The 27506-nt window shown below is 37.9% G+C and overlaps 1 protein-coding gene across 2 annotated transcripts in view; it reads right to left on the bottom strand.

The window, feature by feature from the left end:
* Nucleotides 1-23146, bottom strand: part of LOC129763312 (synapsin) — a 133395-nt gene extending 110249 nt beyond the window's left edge. Inside the window, exons 1-6 of one of the 2 annotated variants that reach the window (XM_055762246.1) lie at nucleotides 22762-23146; nucleotides 8371-8538; nucleotides 3580-3656; nucleotides 1593-1945; nucleotides 1049-1419; nucleotides 665-769 (exon numbers count right to left, since the gene is read on the bottom strand). In XM_055762246.1, coding sequence (XP_055618221.1) covers nucleotides 665-769; nucleotides 1049-1419; nucleotides 1593-1830 — 714 coding nt within the window. In that variant the 5' untranslated portion in view covers nucleotides 1831-1945; nucleotides 3580-3656; nucleotides 8371-8538; nucleotides 22762-23146. Of the gene's footprint in view, nucleotides 1-664; nucleotides 770-1048; nucleotides 1420-1592; nucleotides 1946-3579; nucleotides 3657-7950; nucleotides 8004-8370; nucleotides 8539-22761 lie in introns of those variants that run through there. The other variant, XM_055762247.1, reaches the window with a different exon arrangement.
* Nucleotides 23147-27506: the final 4360 nt, after the last annotated feature.

The following is a 27506-nucleotide window of genomic DNA, read 5'->3' on the forward strand; positions in this document are numbered from 1 at the left end:
GGTCAAAACCGACTCCAATGCGACACTGAGTGATGCCTCAGCATATCGCTTTATAAGTAACTAACTGTACTTTTTATGCCAACATATCTCTTAGCTCCAAATTTCGGAGTGAAAATCATTCGCGATTAGTTGAAAGAATTATTCTATTTATTATTGTTATTGCATAAGAGTCGGACTACGGGGTTTAAGCATTTAAATAATTGAATTCAATGATTCACATTGAATTTTTCAAAATTTAGAACTGATTCTAGACATGCTGATTTGAAAGAGGGCATTGCAATTTAAAATTGTTGTAGGTGGCGACACCATGAATAAAATTAAATAAATCATTCGTTTGGCATTTGACGTGACGGTGCTGGTGGAAGCATTGACTGCATGTGTGAATTGTCAACAAAATCACCAATGTTATAGGAAGGTACTATCCAATGCATTCTAGTAAGGTAGAATAATATGTCAAAATTGCTATGAAATTGCTTTGGGATTTCTCGGACATCGTGAATTTGATAAAAAAAAAGTCACGACGAAGACACAAGTTGATTAAAGTTACTATGGTTTACAGCTGCCAAAGTTGGTGGCAGGCTTGATATATCACCGCTTAACGCTCGCCATAATAGTGGTAGCACCTAAAATATATTCTTTAGGTGGTAACTTAATGTGTACTTACCATATCATGAGGGCTAGGGAAGAATGTCTGTTCAACAAGTGGGAACGCTTCCTTGCCAAGACGACGTTGAAGTTGCAGGAGGTGGGCGAATACCCATGGTTTATCCTGTGTAGCAGAAGATAATGAATTATTTAATTTATTATTTAATCATTTCTTTGAATATTTTGGTTTGTGATGTATTCAAACCACATGTGCTACTTTTAATGAATTGAATACCAAAGCTAGGCGTGCGCTGCGATTATTTAAAAGCCTGAGGCTACCAAGCAAAAGCCAAACTTTCATAGCACTTGGACAATTGTTCGGTTGCTTTAGAATTTTAAACTATTTCATATTGTTACTGTTTTAGACTACTTGCATAACAACATATTATAACAAGCAACTCACCTGGAACTGGTACAACGAATGCAGTGAATTAATGCTCGGTACTCCACCGTATTTTAATCCCAGCAAGGTGGATCTGTGATCCCTAGCACCATCCCGTGGTGCTTGGCGTACAAGAATGAAATCCGGTCTGAAGGATTTGGGTTGCTTAGAGCCCCCTCTATTGAACGATGCCAATGGGCCAACTTCGGCGTTGGCCGTCAAAGAGATTTCCTTGAATTCCGCCTGTTCAACCCTTATATCGTGGTCACCATGGATGCGCTTACCACGGAAATACTTCGACCAGTCGGTATTTTGGTCGTCGAGCACTAACAGCGTGAAGCATTTATCCTTGTTAAAGGGCTGCACACGAGCCGCGCTTGATACTGCTGCTCCTGCAAGGAGTTATGAAAAACGCTTAGAATTTGAATTCCATTCCAACCAACATAAGCAAGGAATACAAATGAGGTCAATCGTGATCCTCAATCTGCAATTGTCGTAATCTGAATTTAATTTCATTAAATTAAAACTACAAAAAACTAGTGGTGAATTTATGTAACACACTAACCTAAGATGGAAGCACCCTGATCACGAGCGGCTCCAGTTAAGCTCTGAACGCGTTGCAACAAACTTTCTCTCGACTTAGCTGGACTGGATGGAGCACTTGTTCCTCGCTGAGGTCCTTTGCCAAAGCTCAACGACAGTTCTGGGCCTCCAGTGGGGGGAGCAGAGGAGGGCACCGAACCGGGTGATACCGCGGAACCCGGTGCGGGTGGGGGTGGAATGCTCGGTGGTCCACCCGGCATCGGCTGCTGCTGAAGTGGAGGCTGTGGTCTAGCTGCTGGCGGTAAATCTTTTGGATCGACGTCATCACACTCGGAAGATAAATCTCCCGAGCTGAATCTACCAGGTAAAAAATCACTATAGAATAGCACAGTGTAATAGGATAGAAGGAGTGGACAGAAAATGATGGATCAATATTATCAGATTACACGTTTCACATCACGATCGAACATGGAACAAAAAATCAGGCAATACATATAATAAATTAGTAAGGCTTAGTAAGGCTGAGATCTTCATGATAGGTTGAGATGATCAAACAATGAAAGCGATGTTCGACAAAAAGCCACTTTTGGGAAAATTATTTTACTACAAATTTTCTTGGATTCAACGTATAAAGGGTGTGTCACATCGAATTGCATCACGGAAAAAACGCTGTAGAAATTCGCCCAGTAGACCGATCCTTTTGAAAATTTTAGACAGTAAAATAAAAACTATTAAACAACTTTTGGCATTTTCTTTTCATTCATACTTCGAGCCCAAGCCCGTATGCTCGCACCTTCCTCTTTACCCCGTCCATAAGGTTCTGTACAACGTCAGGTTGTAGTTTTTTTTTAACAGAAATCCATTTTCTCTTGAAGTCCGCCTCCGATTTGACAACTTTTGGGTTCTTCCGGAGGGCCTGCTTCATAATCGCCCAATATTTCTCTATTGGGCGAAGCTCCGGCGCGTTGGCCGGGTTCATTTCCTTTGGCACGAAGGTGACCCCGTTGGCTTCGTACCACTCCAACACGTCCTTTGAATAGTGGCACGAAGCGAGATCCGGCCAGAAGACGGTCGGGCCCTCGTGCTGCTTCAATAGTGGTAGTAAGCGCTTCTGTAGGCACTCCTTAAGGTAAACCTGCCCGTTTACCGTGCCGGTCATCACGAAGGGGGCGCTCCGCTTTCCGCAAGAGCAGATCGCTTGCCACACCATGTACTTTTTGGCAAACTTGGATAGTTTTTGCTTACGTATCTCCTCCGGAACGCTGAATTTGTCCTCTGCAGAGAAGAACAACAGGCCCGGCAGCTGACGAAAGTCCGCTTTGACGTAGGTTTCGTCGTCCATTACCAGGCAATGCGGCTTCGTCAGCATTTCGGTGTACAGCTTCCGGGCTCGCATCTTCCCCACCATGTTTTGCCTTTCATCGCGGTTAGGAGCCTTCTGAACCTTGTATGTACGCAGGCCCTCCCGCTGCTTGGTCCGCTGGTCGAATGAACTTGACAAATTCAGCTTATTGGCGACATCCCGGACCGAACTTCTCGGATCACGTCTAAACTGCTTAACTACGCGCTTGTGATCTTTTTCACTGACGGAGCATCAATTTTTGCCGTTCTTCACCTTCCGGTCGATGGTTAGGTTCTCGAAGTATCGTTTTAGTACTCTGCTGACCGTGGATTGGACGATTCCCAGCATCTTACCGATGTCCCGATGTGACAACTCCGGATTCTCGAAATGAGTGCACAGGATTAATTCACGACGCTCTTTTTCGTTCGACGACATTTTTCCAAATTTACGAAAAATTGACAGTGAAGCATGGCCAACGTGATCTATACACTCTTATCTGATTATAAGCGAAAGCTGAAGATATAACTCCTAAAAATTAAATTTAATTTGCTTTTCGATAGTGTGACATGTGATCGTGGAAAAAAACATATTTTGAACATATGATATGGGCGATCCAAATTAAAACTGGTTGTGGTTAGGGAACGAGGAAATAGATATGGACACTTACCGTCGTTTCAGGAAATTAACATTGCTGGTGAAACTACTCTTGAAGCTTGCGAAAGACAGTGTGCCGGCTTGCGGATCCTGCAAAGGGAGATATAGATGATTCAAGGATTAGAATATTATCAAAGAATCTAACACAAGATATTGCAAGAGTATAAAACGATGATAACATACACAAGGATGACTATGTTCATGTGCTTCGCGAAATGTACCTCTCGACAGATTTTGTTACAAGTTTCGAACACAAATGTTGTTTGTTATGTTATGTTTGTTGTTTTCTATATTCATCATTGAATCATCGAATCCTGTTACTCTAGAGTTAAATTTACACTTCGTATTGTGTCATATTAACCCCTCTGTCTACGATTTATTTTTTAACAGCGCAGGCCAAACCCAAACGCATCGGTTAGTAACGCATCGAGCCAGATAACTATTCTACTGAGCGATTTTTTGTATTCTTTCGCTCGGGTTTCTATCATCGTTCAGGACCATGCACAATCGTATTAGGAATAGGGAATGAGGGTATAGACCAAATAATGAGAAGAAATTAAAAGAAAGAAATAAGAGAGGCTCCTTAGTCAAAAGATGAGCATTTTGATTATGTGGCTTCTTTTATTTCAATAATTCATTTTGCACCCTAATGTATGCTGTACAATATTACACTCGTGAGCGTGAGGAACAGTGCGTGAAGCAACCCCCAATTGGCATCGGCGGTCATACCCCGGTACTGGTATCGAGTCCAGTGAAAGGAAGCAATTTTTGAATAATACCAAGGCCCAAGACAGCGAGAATGTGTGGAGTCATGTCCCTCGATGGGAGAATGACCTCACTTCTTTGTTATTCCTTCCTGCGCCTGGTAGTAGCCAGCACAACATTACACGACTGTTGAAAAAATTGAACCAAAATCGGTCTCGGACTTCATCACCACATACGTAGACTGTCGAAACTTCCCGGATTCGGTACCCGTGCCGTTTTTTTGTGAAGTGGGTGGAAATCTTCAAGACACCCAGCCGCCATGTTGACTGGGTAGTGTGAAATTCTTACTCACCAAAAATCACCTTATATGCGCAGTGTCTTTTCCCGTCGAGACCAACAATCAGTGTCACTGCATGGGGAGGCAGTGCTCAAGTACTCATTGCACTGGGTCATTGTCTGGTCTTCTCTCCATTTACGTTGAAGCTCTGACTCTGACAACGTTAGCATTCCACATGCTCTAGTCGCGGCACATTTTTTGAGTTACATTACTCACGTTGATTTCGACACCAGATGCGAGCATTTCGGAGCGTTCTTGGTAGATTCGAGGACATTCGAATAATACGTGGCACAGCGTTTCCATAATGGGGCCACACTGGTGGCAATGAGGTGAATTCACATGTCCGAATCTATGGAGATATTCCCGGAAGCAACCATCACCTGACAGCAACTGCGTCCGATGGAAGTCCTGGACCATATCTGAGTATCGATGTGAATACGCTAGCTAGGAGTCAGATAGTTGACATGACCCCTGAAGTTAAGTCAGTCGTCTATGATCACTCTCAAATACTCAACTTCCCGTTTGGAGGCAATGGTTTGGTCTCCAACGGTGATTTCCGCTCTTTGTACAGCCCTGCAGTTGCTGACCAGTATGATTTCCGTCTTGTGGTGCGTTATCTGCAGATTTGTCTCGTGCATCCAGCTCTATATCGTTCTTATCGCCTCGGTAGCCAGCATTTCCACCTCATCCAGTGCCTCGTCCGTTACTGTTAAAGAAATATTATCTGCGAACCCAATGATGTTGACGCCCTTCGGCAACTTTAGCGTTAACACTCCGTTCCAAAGTGTTGGGCCCAGGATGGAGCCCTGTGGGACACCTGCAGTTATATTGAACGCCATTTCTCCCTTTCCTGTGTTACGTCTACTGTTACTACAGCGCAGAACCGATCACCACGCCTTTTTTGTTTCAGAGCTTTCTCAGCTATTTCAATGACGCACAGGATAGCATCCACAGTAGATCTTCCACTCCGGAACCCGACTACGACTTTGAGGGTCCAATTTCGCGCTCTGTACACTTCAGCCTGTTTAGTATCATTCTCTCCAGCAGCTTATCAAGTAAATCCTGGTGTTTTCTCCGGCTTCGGCAGTAGTATGAGTTTCTGCCTCTTCCATATATCGAGGAAGACTCCTTCATCCAGACAATTTTTGAGTTTCTCTGAACATATTCGGGTTCGCTTGTATGACGGCTTTGAGCGCCACATTGTGGATACCATCAGGGCCTGGGGATTTATTTCCCTTCAATCTTTTTGCTGCTGCTAATGATTCTTCCGTGGTCACTATCTCGATTTATTTTCTTTCTTGCCGTATGGGGGACGTGGCCAACTCGTCGATTTTTGCTGCGTGGAGAAACCCTCAATACACAATACATTGCACGGTTTAAAAGTGGAAATTTTGACTTGGAAGACGAAGAACGTTCCGGACCGCCAAAAAAGTTTGAAGATGAAGAATTGGCGATTAAGATCCGTCACAAATGCAACAAGAACTTGCAGATACACTTGGAGAAGCTCAACAAACCATATCCGATCATTTAAAAGCAATGGGAACGATCCGAAGGATTTTATTTATTTATTATCACATCATCCGACTGTAAGTCTTAATGAAGAAAACAGAACTAAACCTCGATTGGGAAAAGCCACCTTGAACAATAGCTAGATAAAGTCATCTATCATCTGCATTGGGTGCCATATGAATTGAAGCCACGAGACGTCAAACGCCGTTTTTTCACGTGCGAACAACTGTTTCAACAGCATAAAAGAAAGGGTTTTTTGCATCGAATCGTTACTGGTGATGAAAAGTGGGTCCATTACGACAATCCTAAACGTCGGGGAACGTATGGATACCCCGGCCATGCATCAACATCGACGGCCGCTCGGAATATTCAAGGCCAGAAGGTTATGCTGTCTATTTGGTGGGACCAGCTGGGTGTGGTGTAATATAAGCTGCTAAAACCGCATGAAAACATTACGGGGGATCTCTACCGATGACAATTGATGCGTTTGAGCCGTGCACTAAAGAAAAAACGGCCACAATACGAGCAAAGACACGATAAAGTTATTTTGCAACACGACAATGCTTGGCCGCATGTCGCGAAACCGGTCAAAACATACTTGGAAACGCTGAAATGGGAGGTCCTATCTCACCCGCCGTAGTCTCCAGACATTGCTTCGTCCGATTACTACCTTTTTCGATCGATGCAACATGGCTTGGTTGACCAGCATTTTGATGAAATCCCAAATTTGATCGATTCGTGGTTAGCCGACAAACCGGCCGATTATTTCCGCAAAGGAATCCGTGAATTGCCAGAAAGATGGGAAAAAGTTGTGACTAGCAATGGGAAATACTTTGAATATTAAATTTGTAACCATTTTTTTGCAGAATAAAGCATTGATTTTTTGAAAAAAAAAAACTAAGAAACTTTCCGGTACTCCTATTACCTTTCACAAATGTAGCTTGTATCTATTAATCTATTTCTAAAACAGCTCAAAATGTTACAATTCTTACAAATTTAACTATTTTCTTAAATTTAGACAGTTGTTACATTTTGTACTGATTTTGGTCTGCAAAACAGGAAAGTGAGTATGGTTTTTTCACCTAAAAGTGAAATAATCAAAGGAGTAACATTAGAGATTAGAATACGTATTATTTGTCCATATGCTTCATTGATAACCTTTTGAAAGAAATGTAACTAATTTTGACTACGCCTTTTTGGAGCCACAATTTGAATTAGTTATATGTAATGACATTTGACATTTTGGGTAACCATCACCTTGTATACAAAATTTTAAAAAAAATCTAAAATAAAGGATGAACTTTTTTTTTGGCTACACAGCGCGGAAATTTCCAAACTCGCGTTATGAGCTTTTGTGTTATATAATGACCATTGTTACCGGCCACCAGAAATAATTAAAAGTAATGTGTTATCATAAACACTATTGCAGGTTGGTTTGTCGTTCAGGCTTCTTTTGTTCAAATATTTTGAATCTCACTGATACCCTCGTATCTGCGTGATTTGACCACGAAATTTCATCTAAGTGTTAATTAAAAAATGACGCAGGTAAGCATATGCTGCCATTGAAGAAGAAGAAAGTAACAAAATATCCATACAATATTATGCCCAGCAACACGTGTTTAAAAAATTTAACAGGTAATAAAGCTGAAGTTTTAAAAAAGCAAATATACAAAGGAAGAAGTTTCAATAATTATTACAAGTGCATTACTTATTTTCAGCAATTATTAACATGCATACCATGGAAGCGATTGTTTTCAACGAAGAATCGCATGAGAGTAGAAACTATTTCGAGAGAAAATAAAAACAATGGCATATTGAATAAAGCTGATTTACCTTTGGCGGGGCGCAGATTCGCCCACACCCAGCGTCAGATATGGCGCTAATATTGAACGGGAAGAAATATTTGGGATCTTCCTGAGGGTTGGCTACTCGTTCGCTATTCGTGCGCTCACTAGTTGAAATCTAGCTTATTCTGTTGTTGGCTGGTGATGCTGATAATGTAATGTGTTCTAATGTTTCGGTTTCCACTCTATAATGAACTCTGTAAACACAGATGAAAATGACACTGAGATTTGTACGATTCGGAACTGCACCCTACGCGTCAGGGTAATATAACAATATTTTTATTTATTTTTTGGAAACTAAGGTTGAAACATGATACATGATTACGATGTATGATATACGATGATGTGATAATGATGTGCAATTGAATCATAAATTAAAATATCTTAGTAGAAAAAAGTAATTATTCACCCTTGAGTGGAATCTCTACTTCCCCCAGTGGGTGTGCTCCAACTTTAGATTGATGGAAGTCTTTGTAAGCAGTTATGATGTCTGGTAATTGTTTTTGGTTTTTACTTCCTTTCCGCGTTTCTTGAATCCGTCGAAGACGCGATGCAAACCTCAATATATCCCAGTAATCTGAAAGTAGAAAAAGAAACACATTTTATAAAAAAAATCATTTTAAATTGATCATTAACTTGGATGGCAGATATAGCATCTAGGTATATAACTATTGACGAAACGATTTTGTCGGAAGGGGGTTGAGGTTGCATTACTTAATGTGACATAGAGGAGAGGGGGGGGAGGTTAGCCGAAACGAAATTCCAATTTAATTCCTAAAAAATCGATGCGCCTTTATATACTTGAGCAGCTGGCTTTGGGTTTGGGACCGAATGAGGTGTATTTACTGAGCCAAGATGATAATGCACGTGTTGAAATGTGTTTAACAGCAACCAATAATGTGCGATTACGTTACGGAAAAGAACGTATACGTTCCATCAACGTCTCCACCAATTCACACATGCAGCCAATGCTTACACCAGCACCGTCACGTCAAATGTCAAACGAACGATTTATTCAATGTTATTCGTGGTGTCGCCATCTACAACAATTTTAAATTGCAATGCCCTCTTTCAAATCAGCATGCCTAGAATCAGTACTGCATTTAGACAAATTCAATGAAAATCATTGAACTATATTATTTAAATGCCTAAAACCTGTAGTCCCGACCCTTTTTTTTAAATAATATATAGACTGTTGAATGTGAATGTTTCCATAACAATTGCTTGAGAGAATCATTGACGCAACGTGACGTGACGGAACGTGAACGGGGCGTGGATGTTGTATGTGAATCGCACTTAAGCAGGTACCGGTATTAATGCATCTCCAATATCGCGTTAATCCTTTCAAAATCCCCCAAAAAATGAATAAGCTAACTCCATTGTTTATCGCAGCATGCGGAATAAAGCTAGTGCACATTGGTCATGCTGTCATGACCAAAATCCCCTTTTTTACTGATTCACATTCTTTACCATGGTATACATATGCCAAACATATAAACATGGAATGTTTGATCAAAAACAATTGAGAATTATTGAAAAACTAATGCAGCAAATATCCCAAAATCTTACATGCACCAAAAAGGTGAAAATTACTTAACCCTCCTATACTCGCGCACTGGTCTCACAGACCGGGAAGTCAATAATTCGTTTATTTCTCAGAAAATATCAACATTACTTTTTGGACAAGTGACTTTTTCAATTTTAGAATATTGTTCAATGAAATGTATAAATTAATGTTATTAAATACTGGCTGACCCGGCAAACTTCGTCCCGTCCAAAATTTATTTTTCGTTATAAAATTCACGTTTTCTTACTAATCGCACGTTCATTATCTTCTAATGTACCTTTTAAAATTACCTTTTACTATAAAATTCCTAGTACTTCTATCAAAACTCGTCATTATAATATCAGATTATTTTCAGATACAATTCTCATTTAAGATTTTTCAACCACTTGCAAATAACATGTTTCTCCGTCACATGTAGGGATTGTTAACCGGTTTTACCGGTAATACCGGGAATTACCGGTGATTTTTACAATCAAAAACCGATAATTTCGGTAATTTTCATTTTTACACAATAAATATTATTGGTCTTTATGCCGCTTCAAAATATTACCAAATTGCGTGGGGTCGAGAACAAAACTGTGTCTTTTCAGAAAAAAATGCAAGTTTCGACAACAATTCAGATCGTATCTCCAGCGCTTCGTATTTGTGCACACGAGCTTTCTTTGCTTTTTGTATTAAAGAGAGTTTCAACTTTGCAATTCATTCGCCTCTAGAACAGGAACTGACATCGTAAACAAGCATCGCTGCCGATGAATTAGCATATGAGGCCGTGATGCTGATTTATCAAAAAGTTAAAGCTTCTAATATATTTAACGAGCAGAAAATGTGTAATTTAAGCGAGATTCTGGGAAAATTGTAAGATACTGAAGAATTCTCGGGCCATGTGAGTGGAAAAATCATACAATAGAAAAAAACGTGTTTACTGATAGGCCCAATTAGCTTTCATTTTTTTCGCAAATGAAATGAAGAAAAAAACGTGTTTACTGATAGGCCCAATCAGCTTTCATTTTTTTCGCAAATGATTGATTACATTGATTAATTATTGTTTTTTTTTCACGAATCATTTGATTAAAATTATAATTAGATTAACCCTCTACAACCCAGCACCGCGACGGGCTTCGCGGATTTTCTTTTCAAATTATTCAGACGTTATTTTCAATGTTCACCCCCACTAGAACGTGTTTAGAATATTTTGTTCCATGAGCATTTTAGAAATCATTTAGATGCTCAATGCCGAATGGTCGATGAGGTCTTGAAAATGTATTTTTTTGACGCAGAGCTACGTCTTTCTTTTCTATACTGGGGTGTAAGTTCAAAGTTTCGAAAACGAGAGCGTTACGCCAAACCAACAATATTTTGAGCGTTAATACCTCTTAACCAACTGAACGAAAAAGTATGATAACCACTTCATTGGAAGGATAAAATGTCTACGGGTTATATGCGTGTTAATTATTGATCCAAAAACTTGTTGTAATAGTACAAAAGTTGCTCTGAGAACATGCTATTGAAATCACATAAATCTGTATATAAGCTGGCCCCGCTCGGAAATCCACTCAGTTAAAATTGAACACCGATTGGAGCGTGTATTGAAAATAATGTCTGAAAAATTTGAAAAGACAATATTCGAAGCCCGCCTAAAGGCGGGCTTGGGCTATAGAGGGTTAAGAAACAAAATTCATATTTAAACGATGATATAGTGGCGTGAAATATTCATCACGGTTTGTGCAAACAAACGACATTGAATCGTCGGAGAGGAAAATGGTACCACTAAAAAGGCGACCGGAAAGCACGAGTTCGCTTATATAGGCATATCCATTCATAAATTCATTGAGAAATGATACAGATGTACTTTAAACAAATTATCACTAAACCAACGATAGTCCTACGTCAACCTTGCGGTTACGACACAGATATAACCCACTTCCGTTTTTTTTTCAAAATACTAATCGAACTATGAAAAGGACGCAGTTGAGGAGGGTGAATCGAAAATCGAGAGTGACGGTGAACAGCTCTTCCCCGTGATAAAACATATTTTAGTGAGCAAACTCTCCATCGACAGAACAACTAGAATACTAGATAACAGTATCTGCTACCTACTTTATCTTTTTAATTCATCTTTTAGTTATTTTGTTTAAAAAAGCAAAATATAGAATAAAAGAGACTCAAAATAAAATATAAGCGCAATTCAATTATTTTATTGATTTTTTAAATGAAAAAAATTGAAAAATCTCCACGTAGACAACAAGGGGAGGGGTATAGTTAATGTCCACACTTGTCCACGGAGGGGGAGGGAGGAGTCTAAAATCATGCTTTTTCTGTCCATGTGTCCATGTGTATATCAGCTTTTGAAAACAGAACAGAACAACAGGTCAGTAGTAATCCTCCACTGACCACTTTGCCCCCAAACAATAAAGTAATTTATATGCGAAATAATCGCTGAAATTGAACATAATATTTGTTCACCTCTTCTGGAATATGTGAACAGTCGTCCAAACTGTTGATTTGTCGAAAATATCAGGTCAAATGAACTAAATTCCACTAGAAATTCCTCAAATTCGAAACACAAAAAACTACGAACGAATGGCGACTATCAATACGATGTCAATAGTCAATAGTTATACTACCAAACAAGCAGATTACTACTTTACTCCACGTGACCACTTTGCCCCCACTACCTCTATTTTGAAAATGGCTGGTAAGATGTTCAACGAGATAAAGCCGTCTTTCCACGCCAAAACGGATGGCCGCCTTCGCCGTATCAACGTAGTATTTTTTTTGCGTCATTAGTAATTATTGAGATATGCCTGGATTATATTCGGTGGGGCATGTTCCAGAATGAGTGCAAGTTGGAAGATTTTTTTTTTCACGGATAACTTTTTAAGTGACAAGTTAGCGACAGCCCAAACGTAAACATAAACAAGGAGTTAGCAGCAGCCATAACCGATATCGCGAGAACGGAGCTCGCCAGCATAAACATAATAACTCATCAAAACAACGATATGAGCTAGCCGCCGGTCAGCATTATTTCAAGGACAGAAATCAGGCCACCCGAAAAGATAAACACAGCACGCGAGCTGACTTTAGAGCTTAAGATCAAATTGTATTTTAGTCTTTAAGCAAGCGTGAATAAAAGAGCACAAGCTCTAGTAAAATATTTTTTTTAGTTCTTAGTGATCCGAAAATATTAACTGGCGCCCGAATAGGGACCCAGTAAGTGAAAAAGTGTTAATTGAGTGAAAATTGAGATACCTGAAGAAGACTCAGTGTGTTACAACAACTGACAGTTTCAGTGTTTTCACTCGCAAAAAAGTTAACACTCGCAATTACGACCGCGTTTAATTAACGCAGCCGTACGGACTGGCTCCTGAGTAGTGAAAAGTGCAGTGAAAACGTGTAGTTGGAACAAAAAGGAAAGCAACCGCCGTACCGGGACTAATTGCTAACAACTGGGTTCCCGTGGATCCTGACATCTCGAAGTGCAACCCGGCACTACAGGATTCGGAATAATAGGAGTCGACAACGCCCCAGCCGCGCGTCCAGAGCCTTCCAATATCAACACTGTTAGAGGATTGTTGATTGGAGGTACGTCTCCCGCAATTGTGTGGTGTTCCCACATGATGGTTGGATTAGTTTGGTAAGTGAAATTTTAATTTTTTGTAGTTTAAAAAGTGAGATAAATAAATAAAGTTTTTAATAATAAAGTGAAATAAATAAACAGTATTAAACAAGTGAACTTATTTGATTCGATTTGATTTAATTTGTTGCCCCTGACAACTATAAAAAGTGTGCAGAAAACCAAAAACTAATAAAAATTCATTATTATATAGAAATCATAAGGTTCAAAAAATTTTTTTTTCCTCACAATGGCCCATCAAATAGAAGATATTTTGAACAGACTGAATGTACTGGAAAGCATGAACATTGCATTTCCGGCAACAGATTATAGTGACCCCGTTTTGATTTATGTGCATCCAGATGGAACACCTGCAGATCCATCCCCAATTGAAAAACTTCCCGATTTAATTAAAGAAATTCCGGTTTTTGATGGACAATCAAATGAATTGAGTGCCTGGATACGAGATGTTGATGCATTAGTGAGAGCATATCAACCCAATGCTAACAGCACCGTAGATCAGAGAAATAAATTTTACGCGATCTGTACAGCCGTCCGAAGGAAAATAAAGGGCGAGGCGAACAGTGCACTAGTGAATTCCGATGTCAATATCAATTGGAATTTAATCAAAAAAACTCTTTTAACCTATTATGGTGAGAAGAGAGATTTGACTACTCTTGATTATCAGTTGATGAATTCGACTCAATCAGGAAAAACACTTGAATGCTTTTATGATGAAATAAATAAATTACTTTCTTTAATCGCTAATCAAATTAAAACAAATCCTGCATATAGTCATCCGGAAGCCTCAAAGGCTATGATTGATATGTATAATAGGAAAGCTATAGATGCTTTCATTCGAGGACTAAGTGGTGATGTTGGAAAATTTTTAAAGAATCATGAACCAGAATCATTGGCGAACGCGTATGCATACTGCATTACGTACCAGAATACAGAATACAGAAAAACCATGATAAGACCAAGACATGAACCGATTCCAGCACCTAGAATTCCGCCTAGAGCTCAACCTTTCATTCCAAAACCGAATCATGCATCAAATTTTGGTCATCAGCAACTAACTCGTTATCCTGTCCAATATTTTAACCGATTCCCACAACAGAACATATTTAAACCAAACCAATTTCAGCATTCAAAACCACAACAACCAAATCCTCAACCCCCACCAAGATTCCAATTTCAGAATAATCCATTCGTTCCAAAACCCAACAATGGTGTAGAACCGATGGAAGTAGATCATTCAATTCGATCACGCCAAATAAATTATGCAAATAGACCTCCATTCCCAAATAAGAGACCGAGACAATTTAATATTGAAACAAACGAATATAGAATGAATAATGACAATCCTGACATTCCACAGTACTTTGAACAAATCCCTTACCTAACAGAAGAAAGTTATCCGGAAGGTCAATCTTTTGAAAATTATACTAACCAAGTAGAAAGACAAGAACAAAATGAATCTGAAACCGAAGAAATAAATGAATCAGCAGAGTTGAATTTTTTAGGATAAAATCTACCCTGCCTTACTTTTTGTATTATGGAAAATTGAAAAAACCATTGAAAATCTTAATCGATACCGGCTCAAATAAAAACTATATTCATCCGAAATATGCAGTTATTTCACATCAAGTGAAAAAACCATTCACAGTTTCTTCAGTTGGAGGAGATCTCCAAATCAGCAAATACTCACAAGCAAAATTATTCAAACCATATTCCAATATAAATATTAAATTTTTCCATATGCATAATCTAAGGACATTTGACGCCATAATCGGACATGATACGCTAAAGGAGCTGCAAGCAGTCATTGATACATCAAAAGAAAAATTAATAATCAATAACAAATATGAAATTCCATTATTACAGCACCAATTACAAGAAGTCAACAAGATCCACATTAGAAACGATCACCTACAGGTACATGAAAAGCAGAAATTAATTAACGTATTATCTCATTTTCAGGATTTATTCCAGCCCCCAGATGAAAAACTAACATTTACCACAAAAGTCAAAGCAGAAATACGAACTAACAATAACGATCCCATATATTCAAAATCCTATCCCTATCCCCAAGCTTTGAAACAAGAAGTTGAAAATCAGATAACAAAACTTTTGAAAAATGGAATAATTCGTCCATCTAAATCACCCTATAATTCTCCAGTTTGGATAGTTCCAAAAAAAGAAGACGCATCCAATACAAAAAAGTACAGACTAGTAATCGATTACAGAAAACTAAATTCCCAAACGATAAGTGACAAATATCCCATTCCCGAAACAGCTACGGTTCTAGCAAACCTTGGCAACAATAAATACTTCACAACTTTAGATTTGGCTTCAGGTTTTCATCAAATTTCCTTGGATGAGAAAGACATTGAGAAAACCGCTTTTTCAGTAAATAATGGTAAATACGAATTCATTCGTTTACCATTCGGATTAAAAAATGCACCTAGTATTTTTCAAAGAGTAATGGACGATGTTCTCAGAGAACACATTGGAAAAATATGTCATGTTTATATAGATGACATTATTATCTTCGGAAAAACCCTCGACGAACATTTGGAAAATTTACAAAAAGTTCTAGAGACTTTGAAAAAAGCTAATTTCAAGATACAACCAGATAAATCAGAATTTTTGAAGAATGAAGTTGAATTTTTAGGATTTATCGTTTCCGAAAATGGTTTAAAACCAAATCCCAAGAAAGTTGAAGCTATTAAAAAATACCCAAAACCTACTAACATCAAGGAACTACGAATGTTTCTTGGATTGTCAGGGTATTATAGACGATTTATCAAAGATTATGCAAAGTTGGCAAAACCCTTAACAATCCTTTTAAGAGGGGAGGATGGCCACCGCCGAATAACTAAACACGAATCAAAAAATTTTCCCATTAAATTAAATGATGAAGCAATAAATGCATTTGAAACATTAAAAAATATTCTTACGTCAGAAGATGTTCTAATTTTTCCAGATTTCTCAAAACATTTCATCTTAACCACAGATGCTTCAAACACAGCAATTGGAGCTGTTCTTTCTCAACAAACTTTGAATGGAGAAAGACCCATTTCCTTCATATCGCGAACTCTATCTCGTACGGAAGAAAATTACGCTACTAATGAGAAAGAAATGCTTGCAATAGTATGGGCATTGAATTCCCTGAGATGCTTTATATATGGAGCTAAAATACAAATATACACAGATCACCTGCCGTTAACATTTGCTCTTTCACCAAAAAACGTAAATGCTAAATTGAAAAGATGGAAATCCTATCTTGAGGAACATGACTACGAAATATTTTACAAAAATGGAAAAGCAAATGTTGTTGCCGATGCACTATCCCGTGTGCAAATAAATTCACTAACTCCTACAATACATTCTTCAGACAATGATGATCAATGTTACATTCCATCCACCGAATCACCCATAAACGTTTTTCAAAATCAACTCATCTTCAAAATTAATGATCATTCAAGCTATAAACTCACCATCAACTTTGGAAAATTCAAAAGGCATATCTTCACAGATCCACGTTTTACTAAAGAATTCCTAACACAAAAACTTAAAGAGTTTCTGGTACCGAAAATAATGAATGGTATTATGACAAGCGAACCAATAATGGGTGTTATACAAGAAATTTATAAAGAAGTATTTGATCCAAAGTTTGTACGAGCCAGATATGCACAGAAAATTGTAGAAGACATTAACAACGAGAATGACCAAATTAAGAAAATTGCAGAGATCCATAATTACGCACACAGAAATGCTAAAGAAAATGTGGCTCAATTAATAAAAAAATGTTATTTTCCAAAAATGAATAAACTAACTATGAATTATATCAAAAATTGTGAAACTTGTAAAACGGAAAAATATGATAGACATCCACAAAAAATATTACCAGTAGAAACACCAATACCACATTACCCAGGAGAAATAGTGCATATTGATATTTTTATATATAATCAATACTTTTTATATCTATCTTCAATAGATAAATTATCAAAATTTGTTAAAATAAAGCCAATAAAGTCCAGATCAATAGCACATGTTAAAGATGCCCTTATTGAATTACTATTCGATTGGGACATTCCTTGTACAATTGTAATCGACAACGAAAGAACATTTACATCAGAAATAATAGAACAACACATTAAAAATTTAGGTATTCAAATTTATAAAACCCCAGTAAACCATTCAGAAACAAATGGTCAAATAGAAAGAGCACATTCAACCATACGCGAAATAATGAGATGCACCAGAAACTCAAGTCCGAATCTTCCAATGAATGATTTAATTCAATTAGCAGTGCATAAATACAACAATACAATTCATTCATTCACAAATGACACCCCAAAAAATGTATATCTTGGAGTTAACAGAGACAACCTGTCATTCGCAGATTTTGCAAAACAAAGACAAGAAAATTTGGATCGAATAATTAAAATATATCAAAATAAAAATAATAAAATTACAGTTCCAAAATATTTAAAATTCCCAGAAAATTGTTACGCATACGAAAAAACAAATACTGTATCTAAAAGAGACCCACAATTTAAAAAGATAAAAATAAAAGAAGATCATGAAACTTTTGTAATTGATGAATTAGGACGAAAAATTCATAAATCGAATCTCAGAAAATGTGTAAAATAAAACTAACCACTCCACATCATCTTCTATCTTTTCAGGCTCGCGCTCTGCGTACCTGTAGCATACTCACTATTACAAGTACATGATTTAACCAATAATCCTCTGGCCATAATACCTTTAGGTATTGCAAAAATAAAGATAGGTCACGTAAGAGTTGCCCACCCAATAAATCTAAATGAAATAGAAACAACGATTGAAAATCTCGATCAAGAAATCCAAAACAAATATTCTAACAATGCATTATACGAATTGATACAAATAAAACATTATAAATTATTAGAAACATATTTGAAAATAAAACCTTTCAAAAGAAGACACAAACGATGGGACACCATAGGCACTGTATGGAAGTGGATCGCCGGAAACCCTGATGCTGAAGATCTCCGCATAATTAACTCATCAATGAACTCCCTCATCGGTCAGAATAACGAACAGATATTAATCAACAAAAAAATTGGAGAACGATTACTCGAAGTCACAAAAATTGCAAACCAGGTGTTAACCCTAGAAACAGAAAGAATGAAAAATCACTCGACAGAAATAAATCAACTAATTATACTCTCAAACTTGGATTCACTTCAAGACCAAGTGGAAACAATTGAAGAGGCAGTACTTATGGCAAAACATGGCATCCCAAGCAGTAAATTGCTATCCATTCAAGATTTTCACCTAATCGGTACATTTCTAGAAAGTCGAGACATATACATATCGTCATTTGAAGAGCTCCTGTCACAATCACAAGTACAAGTTGCAATTAATAATTCACACATCATGTACATTTTGAAAGTACCTCATGTAAGCCCAAATGAATTTCAATACAATTACATTGACTCCGTGATAAGGAATCAAAAACGTATAACAGTCAAACAAAATTACATAATACAAAATTCAACCCATATATACGAAGTCAAAGGACCATGTGAAGACAGAGGAGGAAGTAAATTCATTTGTGATAACAGCAACCTGGAACCTACAACAGAATGCATCAATTATCTCGTTAGAGGAAGACATTCAACATGTATCTTTGAAAAAGTTTACACGAAAGGACTCATCAAACGAATTAATGATGAAGTTATTTTCATTAACGAAGCATTAGCCGAAATATCATCAAATTGCAGTAGTTCTAACAGATTTCTCAATGGATCATTTCTCTTACAATTTCACAACTGCAATCTCTACATTAATGGAGAAACATACACTAATTATGAATTCACCGGCAAATCTTATCAGCCAACTACAGGATTACTTGTTCATGAAATAAGTACCATTGATGAACCACCAGTAGAATACCTTCAAAATTTGACACTTGAACACCGAGATAAATTGGAAATTCTTCATTTACAAAATAATTCCTTGCAATGGAAAATAAATATTTTTGGATCATTCGGAATGACGTTGATAATTGTCGCAGCCATAGCCATAGCCATTTTCTGCTTACACTCTTGGAAACCTAATACAAACATTCAGCTGAGCATCAAAGATCCAGATTCAGACAAAGAGGAAATCAATTTAACAGAAACAAAAACATCAAACGACTTATCAGAGGAACGAAAACGAGAAATCGAAGAATTCATAAACACTCCAACTCCATATCGCACGACAAGCAAATTTTGAGGACAAAATCATTTAAGAGGGAGGAGTTAGCGACAGCCCAAACGTAAACATAAACAAGGAGTTAGCAGCAGCCATAACCGATATCGCGAGAACGGAGCTCGCCAGCATAAACATAATAACTCATCAAAACAACGATATGAGCTAGCCGCCGGTCAGCATTATTTCAAGGACAGAAATCAGGCCACCCGAAAAGATAAACACAGCACGCGAGCTGACTTTAGAGCTTAAGATCAAATTGTATTTTAGTCTTTAAGCAAGCGTGAATAAAAGAGCACAAGCTCTAGTAAAATATTTTTTTTAGTTCTTAGTGATCCGAAAATATTAACTGACATCTAGGGTGTGTCACATCAAATTGCATCACGGAAATTTAATTTTTAGGAATTATATCTTCTGCTTTCGCTTATAATCAGATAAGAGTGTATAGATCACGTTGGCCATGCTTCACTGTAAATTTTTCGTAAATTTGGAAAAAAGTCATCGAACGAAAAAGAGCGTCGTGAATTAATCCTGTGCACTCATTTCAAGAATCCGGAGTTGTCACATCGGGACATCGGTAAGATGCTGGGAATCGTCCAATCCACGGTCAGCAGAGTACTAAAACGATACTTCGAGAACATAACCATCGACCGGAAGGTGAAGAACGGCAAAAATGGATGCTCCGTCAGTGAAAAAGATCACAAGCGCGTAGTTAAGCAGTTTAGACGTGATCCGAGAAGTTCGGTCCGGGATGTCGCCAATAAGCTGAATTTGTCAAGTTCATTCGTCCAGCGGACCAAGCAGCGGGAGGGCCTGCGTACATACAAGGTTCAGAAGGCTCCTTACCGCGACGAAAGGCAAAACATGGTGGGGAAGACGCGAGCCCGGAAGCTGTACACCGAAATGCTGACGAAGCCGCATTGCCTGGTAATGGACAACGAAACCTACGTCAAAGCGGACTTTCGTCAGCTACCGGGCCTGTTGTTCTTCTCCGCAGAGGACAAATTCAGCGTTCCGGAGGAGATTCGCAAGCAGAAACTATCCAAGTTTGCCAAAAAGTACATGGTGTGGCAAGCGATCTGCTCTTGCGGAAAGCGGAGCGCCCCCTTCGTGATGACCGCCACGGTAAACGGGCAGGTTTACCTTAAGGAGTGCCTACAGAAGCGCTTACTACCACTATTGAAGCAGCACGAGGGCCCGACCATTTTCTGGCCGGATCTCGCTTCGTGCCACTATTCAAAGGACGTGTTGGAGTGGTACGAAGCCAACGGGGTCACCTTCGTGCCAAAGGAAATGAACCCGGCCAACGCGCCGGAGCTTCGCCCAAAAGAGAAATATTGGGCGATTATGAAACAGGCCCTCCGGAAGAACCCAAAAGTTGTCAAATCGGAGGCGAACTTCAAAATGGATTTCTGTTCGAAAAAACTACAACCTGACGTTGTACAGAACCTTATGGACGGGGTAAAGAGGAAGGTGCGAGCATACGGACTTGGGCTCGAAGTATGAATAAAAAGAAAATGCCAAAAGTTGTTTAATAGTTTTTTTTACTGTCTAAAATTTTCAAAAGGATCGGTCTACTGGGCGAATTTCTACAGCGTTTTTTCCGTGATGTAATTTGATGTGACACACCCTTTATGTTAATCCTTTGTCACTTGCCTACATTGTCGTCGTCAGATAGACGACAGGTCAGTAACGTATAGTTTTCCACATAATTCTACTGGCCGCAACCCGCATACACGATCAACGTCAACGTCGACGGGATGAGTACGAGAAAATAGTTGACGTTATGTTAACGTTGCATGTATATCGCATTTCATAAGTCCGAACTGGCACCTTATGTCCTCAATTTCTTGTAGCGATTTAAGTACGTTATGTTAGACGAGTGACACATGTCTTAACACGTTTGTCGCCCCGTCACCCAGATATGGGTGACACTTTCCTCGTTCAAATTGAATAGGATTTTCTAACGGAATTTGATAGAATAGGCACCTAAGTGTAACTATAGGATATGTAGAAAAATAATAGAATTATAACCATATTATTATAATACTTATACTATACTTTTTATTAATTTACAGTACGTATGGTTTGTACTGAAGTTTTTTGCGAAACCCATATAATATGACTTTGGCATGTGCTATTGTTGTCAATTCGTCTTCAGATTAAAGAAAATATTGCTAGATCACGTAAAGAATGTCTACAAACTAAATTTGAAGTTGGGCCCCGCAAGGAACTCAGATACGTCGCGTTGGGCGACGAAAGTGTTAACACATTGACTGCCATCGTTGAATCTCCATAGATTTTCCACAGGCTTCTAAGTTCACCGGTGATCTCATGGCAGTCAATATGTTAATGGAATTTCTACAATAAGAATTGCGGCGTAGATGATATGATACGAATTGAAAACAAATTGTTTTTATGCATTAGTTCAGTTATTTAATAGCCTCGTATTGTATTCAACAGAATAGTAGTGTGTTTCCGAATACACTACAAATTTTCATTTTAATTAACACCAATATAACAATAGTGATGTAGTATGAGAAGATATCTTTGAATTTTTTCACATTTAATCGTAGCTTCATTGCTTTATCGAACGGGTTCCTACTATTTAATCATTTGAATATAGAAAAAAAGACTATTTATTTCAAAAATCAACTAAATTATTTGATAATACGGCATTACAGTTTATAAGTTTTTTTCTCTTAATTCCTGATTTTTCTGGAAAGCTATTGAGAATGTCAAACAAAACGACCACTAAAAAGATTTGAGAGGCGATAATCGTGTTCAAGAAAAATCAATACAGTCCCAACTATTAGCTGTGTGAGCTTTGAACATTTATTTAAAAAAAATATATTTGCCTGGGGTGATACAAACCCAATCAATGATGGCGTTTTTTTTTTCATTTCCATTTGGCAGATATTAGTAATCGAATTCGGAGGAATTCGCTACTACACACTCTGTTTCATTCATTGAAATCTGGTTGAATAGGCCAATGGTGTGTAAGAACATCGGACAATAAGCTTAGATTACTACCAATACTCAAAAGCACATATACTCATACCGAATAATTGAATAGCAATATCAAATGCCCATCTACCCACGAAGCACTTACATCAAAAGAGATAAAATATTAGTTTTCTGTATAACTAATAGTCCTTGAAAACTATGCACATGAATGAACAAATACAAAATTAATTATGAACACTAATTTCATGGTTCCTGAAAATTACACAATACCCTATATTTTCCATCGAATCACTTTTCCTGCTCACATGAGCAAATTGAACTTCGTTTGATAACTTTGAGGATGGCGATATGTATTTCAAAAAAATCATAGGTTTATTTCAACTAAATGTCGTATTTGTTACCTTTATCACTTTCTTAATGTAATCCACAATTCATATCCAGTTCAATTTAACGAGCCCGAAAGATTAGAGATTCCCACGAGTAAGGACTAAGCTACGGCGATTGAATTCGAGACCGCACACAATTGGGATAAAAATCGTTTGTTAATCGTCTGCTCTAGAATAGGACGAGCACATACACGTCGAATATCGAATTGTAAAATGTTCACTCGATAGATGAATTATCGGTCAATACATTCAATCGTATTTGTTCCGTTCAATACATACTCGTTAACAGAAATTTCGGCACTTTTTTCCCACAAAATGCACCAGGTGATAGGATTTTAATTCACAAACCGTCGAACAGTAGAACAAAATCTGACCTACAATGATCTATTCAAGAGGTTCGAAAGCTTACCATGACCGACCATATGCGCATGACTCGTACAGTTATTGATCCATTCAAAGAATTGCTGTGAAGATGAATAGCTCCGAAGAAATATGTAATCAAAAGATTGGACATATTATTTATTGAATTATATTTTATAATAGTCAAGTTGCATCTTACTTTCCTTTATATTTGGAAATGAAAATTCTAGCGAATTTATGAAAGAAATACAAATAATTTGAGGGAAGTAATCTTCCACTATTGTGTTACTAACGGGTTATTCAAATCGTTTGGTTCGCCAAGTGCCATGGGGTAAAATTATATTTCTAATTCATAGACAAGTTTATAGTTATAATTTTAATTTTATAAATAATAAATTAATTAAATTTGATTAACGACCAGGCTGTGAAAAATATTTTTCGACGAAAGCCATTGGTGTAATTCTGGTTATTGGTGTTAAAGAAACCCCAATGTTCAAGATTTATTTTTTCCAATCTTTAATTTTCCGGGAAATGACTGACAATCGAAATATGGTCAAAACCTACATTTTCTCCTGTAAGAGGTTCAATCGAATTTTTTTTCTTATATATACAGCCATTCCATGCTAAACCGATATAGGGGTTCTCGGATTTCCGTGTAAAGTGGTAATTTTGATCCTTTTTTTCCAAAATAGATATTTTTATCAAGGCTCATATGACGTCAGCCTGACGCACAGTGCTCCCTGAGAAAATTTAGGCGGCCAAAACCCAAAAAATCCTATAGTCCCTTATTCAAGGATGTTCAAGGCATCTAGGATTTCAGTAGGGTGACCATTTCCATTCAAGTATTGTCCGAAAAATCAACTTTTTCTTCTTTTTTCCAAAAATGCCTTTTTTTTAAATTCATAACTTTTGAACTACTAAACCGATTCAGATGATCGACATATCAAATTAAAGCCAATCACCTGGTCTTTTTTACTACACCTACTACACCTACAGAAAATTTGAAATCTGTTCTCGTTATTATTGATTGTATTCGTTTTTTTATTGTTTTCATAGTCTCGGGACCAAGGGCGCTATATTTTTTTCTGAAAAGCTGAGGATTTTTCACATAATATATGTCGAAACCAGAGAGGCGTTTTTTTCGTATTTGAGTTATGATTTTTCAAAGTTAACCAATGGTTCGAAAAATCATTTTTTTTCCTCTTTTTTTTGGTTTTTTGGTAAAACCGAGTTGAAAAATGAACTCTGCGTATCCGAAAACATAGATTTTGATAGCAAATACGATAAAAACTGAAAGTTTTGAACTTCGATCAAATCGGAAAGTTCCTCGTCAAAGAAGCCGTCGTCCTGAGAGCGGCCACTCTCCAGGAAGAGTGTGAAGGTTTCTCCGGCAGCCATGGGGACCATGGGGACTCTGTAGCAATCCGAAGAGATTTTGGATTCATGGATTTTTTGGAATCATGGTATTGTAACTGTTGACAAGGGAAACCAAATTCCCCGAGGGAACTAGCGTGAGCAGTAGGGTCGAAGCGCTAAGAGTGGAACTGTGAAGGGCAGCAGCATCGGCATTGGCACTGCTCGGTATGTTGTGTCCTTTGAGATAACTGCCGGAGAAGATTACGTCAAAGCAGCAAGTCTCCAATATCATCCGAGCTGAGAAAATTGAACAAACCCAAAGCCATACAGCAAACCCGGAGCCGGACGTCGTGCGAGGCGACGGTATCATGTGCGACCGCCAACAGAATCGACTTCAGGACCATGATCAGCTCGTCAATATCGTCGACTTCCTCGAGCTGAATCATCAACAATGGAATGATGCGTGCAGCTCACGCTTATTCGGCTCACTTGCCCATCTTGATGGGCTTCTCGATCGCATCCACAAACGGCACGACCACACCAAACTGCATTCAAGCAAGGCCGGCAACCCACCACGGCCACAACAAAATGCTACACAAACAACGATCCGCATCCCGCTAGTCACAAATTATCACCACCACGCAATTGAACGGATATTCGCTGTCTGAAACAACAATACAGTAGAATCCCGATTATCTGCGGAATAGTCTGGCAAGGTCATCGCGTATAACAAAAATAGCGGATAACACGATAGTCCATTATCGTGTTATCCGCTATTTTTGTTATACGCGATACGCGAAATGTGGTACAAACACGATATTCCAGCATTACAGCATGAAATCTATGTTTTGTCAATACAGAAATCATTAAACTATCCATCTGTGAGATCGTGTACACTAGTGGTCCGATAATGTGCATGCCATGACCACTGCCACATTTTGGCTGATTCGACACATTTACTTCCATTTTTGGAAGAATGTCGGGAGTTAGAATTGAACTCGTGACCAGTGTTGGCACATTCTTATCTGTACTAAAGGGGTTAAAAATCTTTCCCATCTGTACTTTTTTCCAAAAATCTGTGCCATCGAAAATATTCGTTGTAGAGAAAAAACAATTTTATAAGCATGGATATTTTTTCCATTTATTTAGTACAAATACTACATTTACATTTGCAAGCCATTCGTGTGTTTGATAATGCTTATACATAGTTTTTCTGGATCTAGATTGTATACTATAATTTATTAAATTTTTCGAGCTACCGCCACGATGTTTAACCAAATCCTTCGATCTCAAAATAGCGTTCATCGAATCGTTACTGAGCCGATTCCGAAGTTTATTTTTGTTCTGATTATCCAGATCATGGAAATTTCCATTGTGGAACCCCTATAACACAACGGTAATGCATGTCGTAATGGAAAAGTTTTTGGGATTAAACATTGCTGGAGCCTTGAGTGTCGGTTTTTCAGCCAGGAACAAACGATTCAATCTGTTGATCTGGGGCAAAACATACATCGCACCGTCCAACGCGAATCCTTTCAGACGATCCTTGCAAGAAATTCCGTCCTTATTAAACTGATCAATCATTGCATTGTAAATGCTTGTATGATCAGCAACGCCAAGTGAAAATTCGACGTAAAAATCGTCATGTACTTTAATGTTGCTTTGTTCAAATATAAGAAATTTCACAGGTAGAAAAAATCTGTACCAATCTGTTCTGTTTGACGAAAATCTGTACCCTGTACCGTACAAATAACCCTGTAATAACCCTGTACCCTGTACCAAAAATAACGAAAAAAATCTGTACCTTTCCAGATAAATCTGTACGTGTGGCAACACTGCTCGTGGCCTTTAAGGTATGGATGTTACCACTACATCTGATCGCCTCATACGCATATTTTGCTCACCACAAAAAGGTGGAGTTCAATCCGAGTGTTATTGAAACCAATATTTAAACCACTTTAAGTCATCCAGTAGTAAGCTTTGCTAGATACAAAACAAGGAGACCAAATGTAAGTCATAGTGAATTGTTGTAAAGCATATCTGAACTAATTATTATAACATAATATAGCTTTGAGTTCGCTAAACATCAATTCCCGCGTGTTGCAAAGGGTTTCCGAAACCCCCCAACAGTAACTAAAATAAAGAGCTTAAAATGAAAATACCTTCGAAAAACTGCAGCAACTCAGCAGGAAACTTGAGAATTTCAAGCGAAAAATCAGAGACATATTGTTTTTGTTTCCATTTTTATCTCTAACTAGCTGACCCGGCGAACTTCGTCCCGTTTTTTTATATAAATTCTTTCGAACATTCACTTTTTTTTACCGAGCGAACGTTCGTGGGTTCAATCGCAGAACTTTCCATTGATTGATCTTTACAATTTCCATTTACTGCTTCACTTCACCAGTAGCTTTAAAAATAGCTACACAATTTGAAAAAAAATGTTTTGGGGTGTATAGGGACCGCATAAAAAAGTTTCCTTAAGAAAATAATCCAAATCCTAATGATTCCATTTGTGATCAACATTCGATTTCCTTTTTTCACCCAATAAGGGGCCTACCCACTTGCGCAGATCATAAAATCAACTCTTTGCTCCTTTCAATAAGCTCCTACTGACACCTTAAAACAAACAAATAAAACATGAGAATGGAAATAAGTTGACGCAGTGCTTATGTAGAGCGATGAAATACGTATCAAAGATAGAAAAAAAATTAAAGACCGATGACCGATTTTTTTTTCAAATACCGCACAAAGAAAACATCACGCACAAAAAATCCGTAAAAACCGCACAAAAACAGGTTTTACTGTAACACATTTGGCATTCCATTCTTATTTATATATAAACATAGAAGATATAGGTGTGCGTTATTTCGCCTGAAAATCCATTTCCACCTTCGAACAAAGCTCAATTTCGTTAGCGCAAACATCGAATGGACTAACAACGCTTATCATGATTAATGTTAGAACAAATGGGAATTCAATTTGGCGCATTTCGCGACCTTCCTTCAGAGTTTTCCGAATTTTTTCCAATTTTCCTCTCCATAACA

This window comes from Toxorhynchites rutilus, chromosome 1 (assembly GCF_029784135.1).
Source record: "Toxorhynchites rutilus septentrionalis strain SRP chromosome 1, ASM2978413v1, whole genome shotgun sequence".
In the NCBI taxonomy this organism is placed as follows: domain Eukaryota; kingdom Metazoa; phylum Arthropoda; class Insecta; order Diptera; family Culicidae; genus Toxorhynchites; species Toxorhynchites rutilus.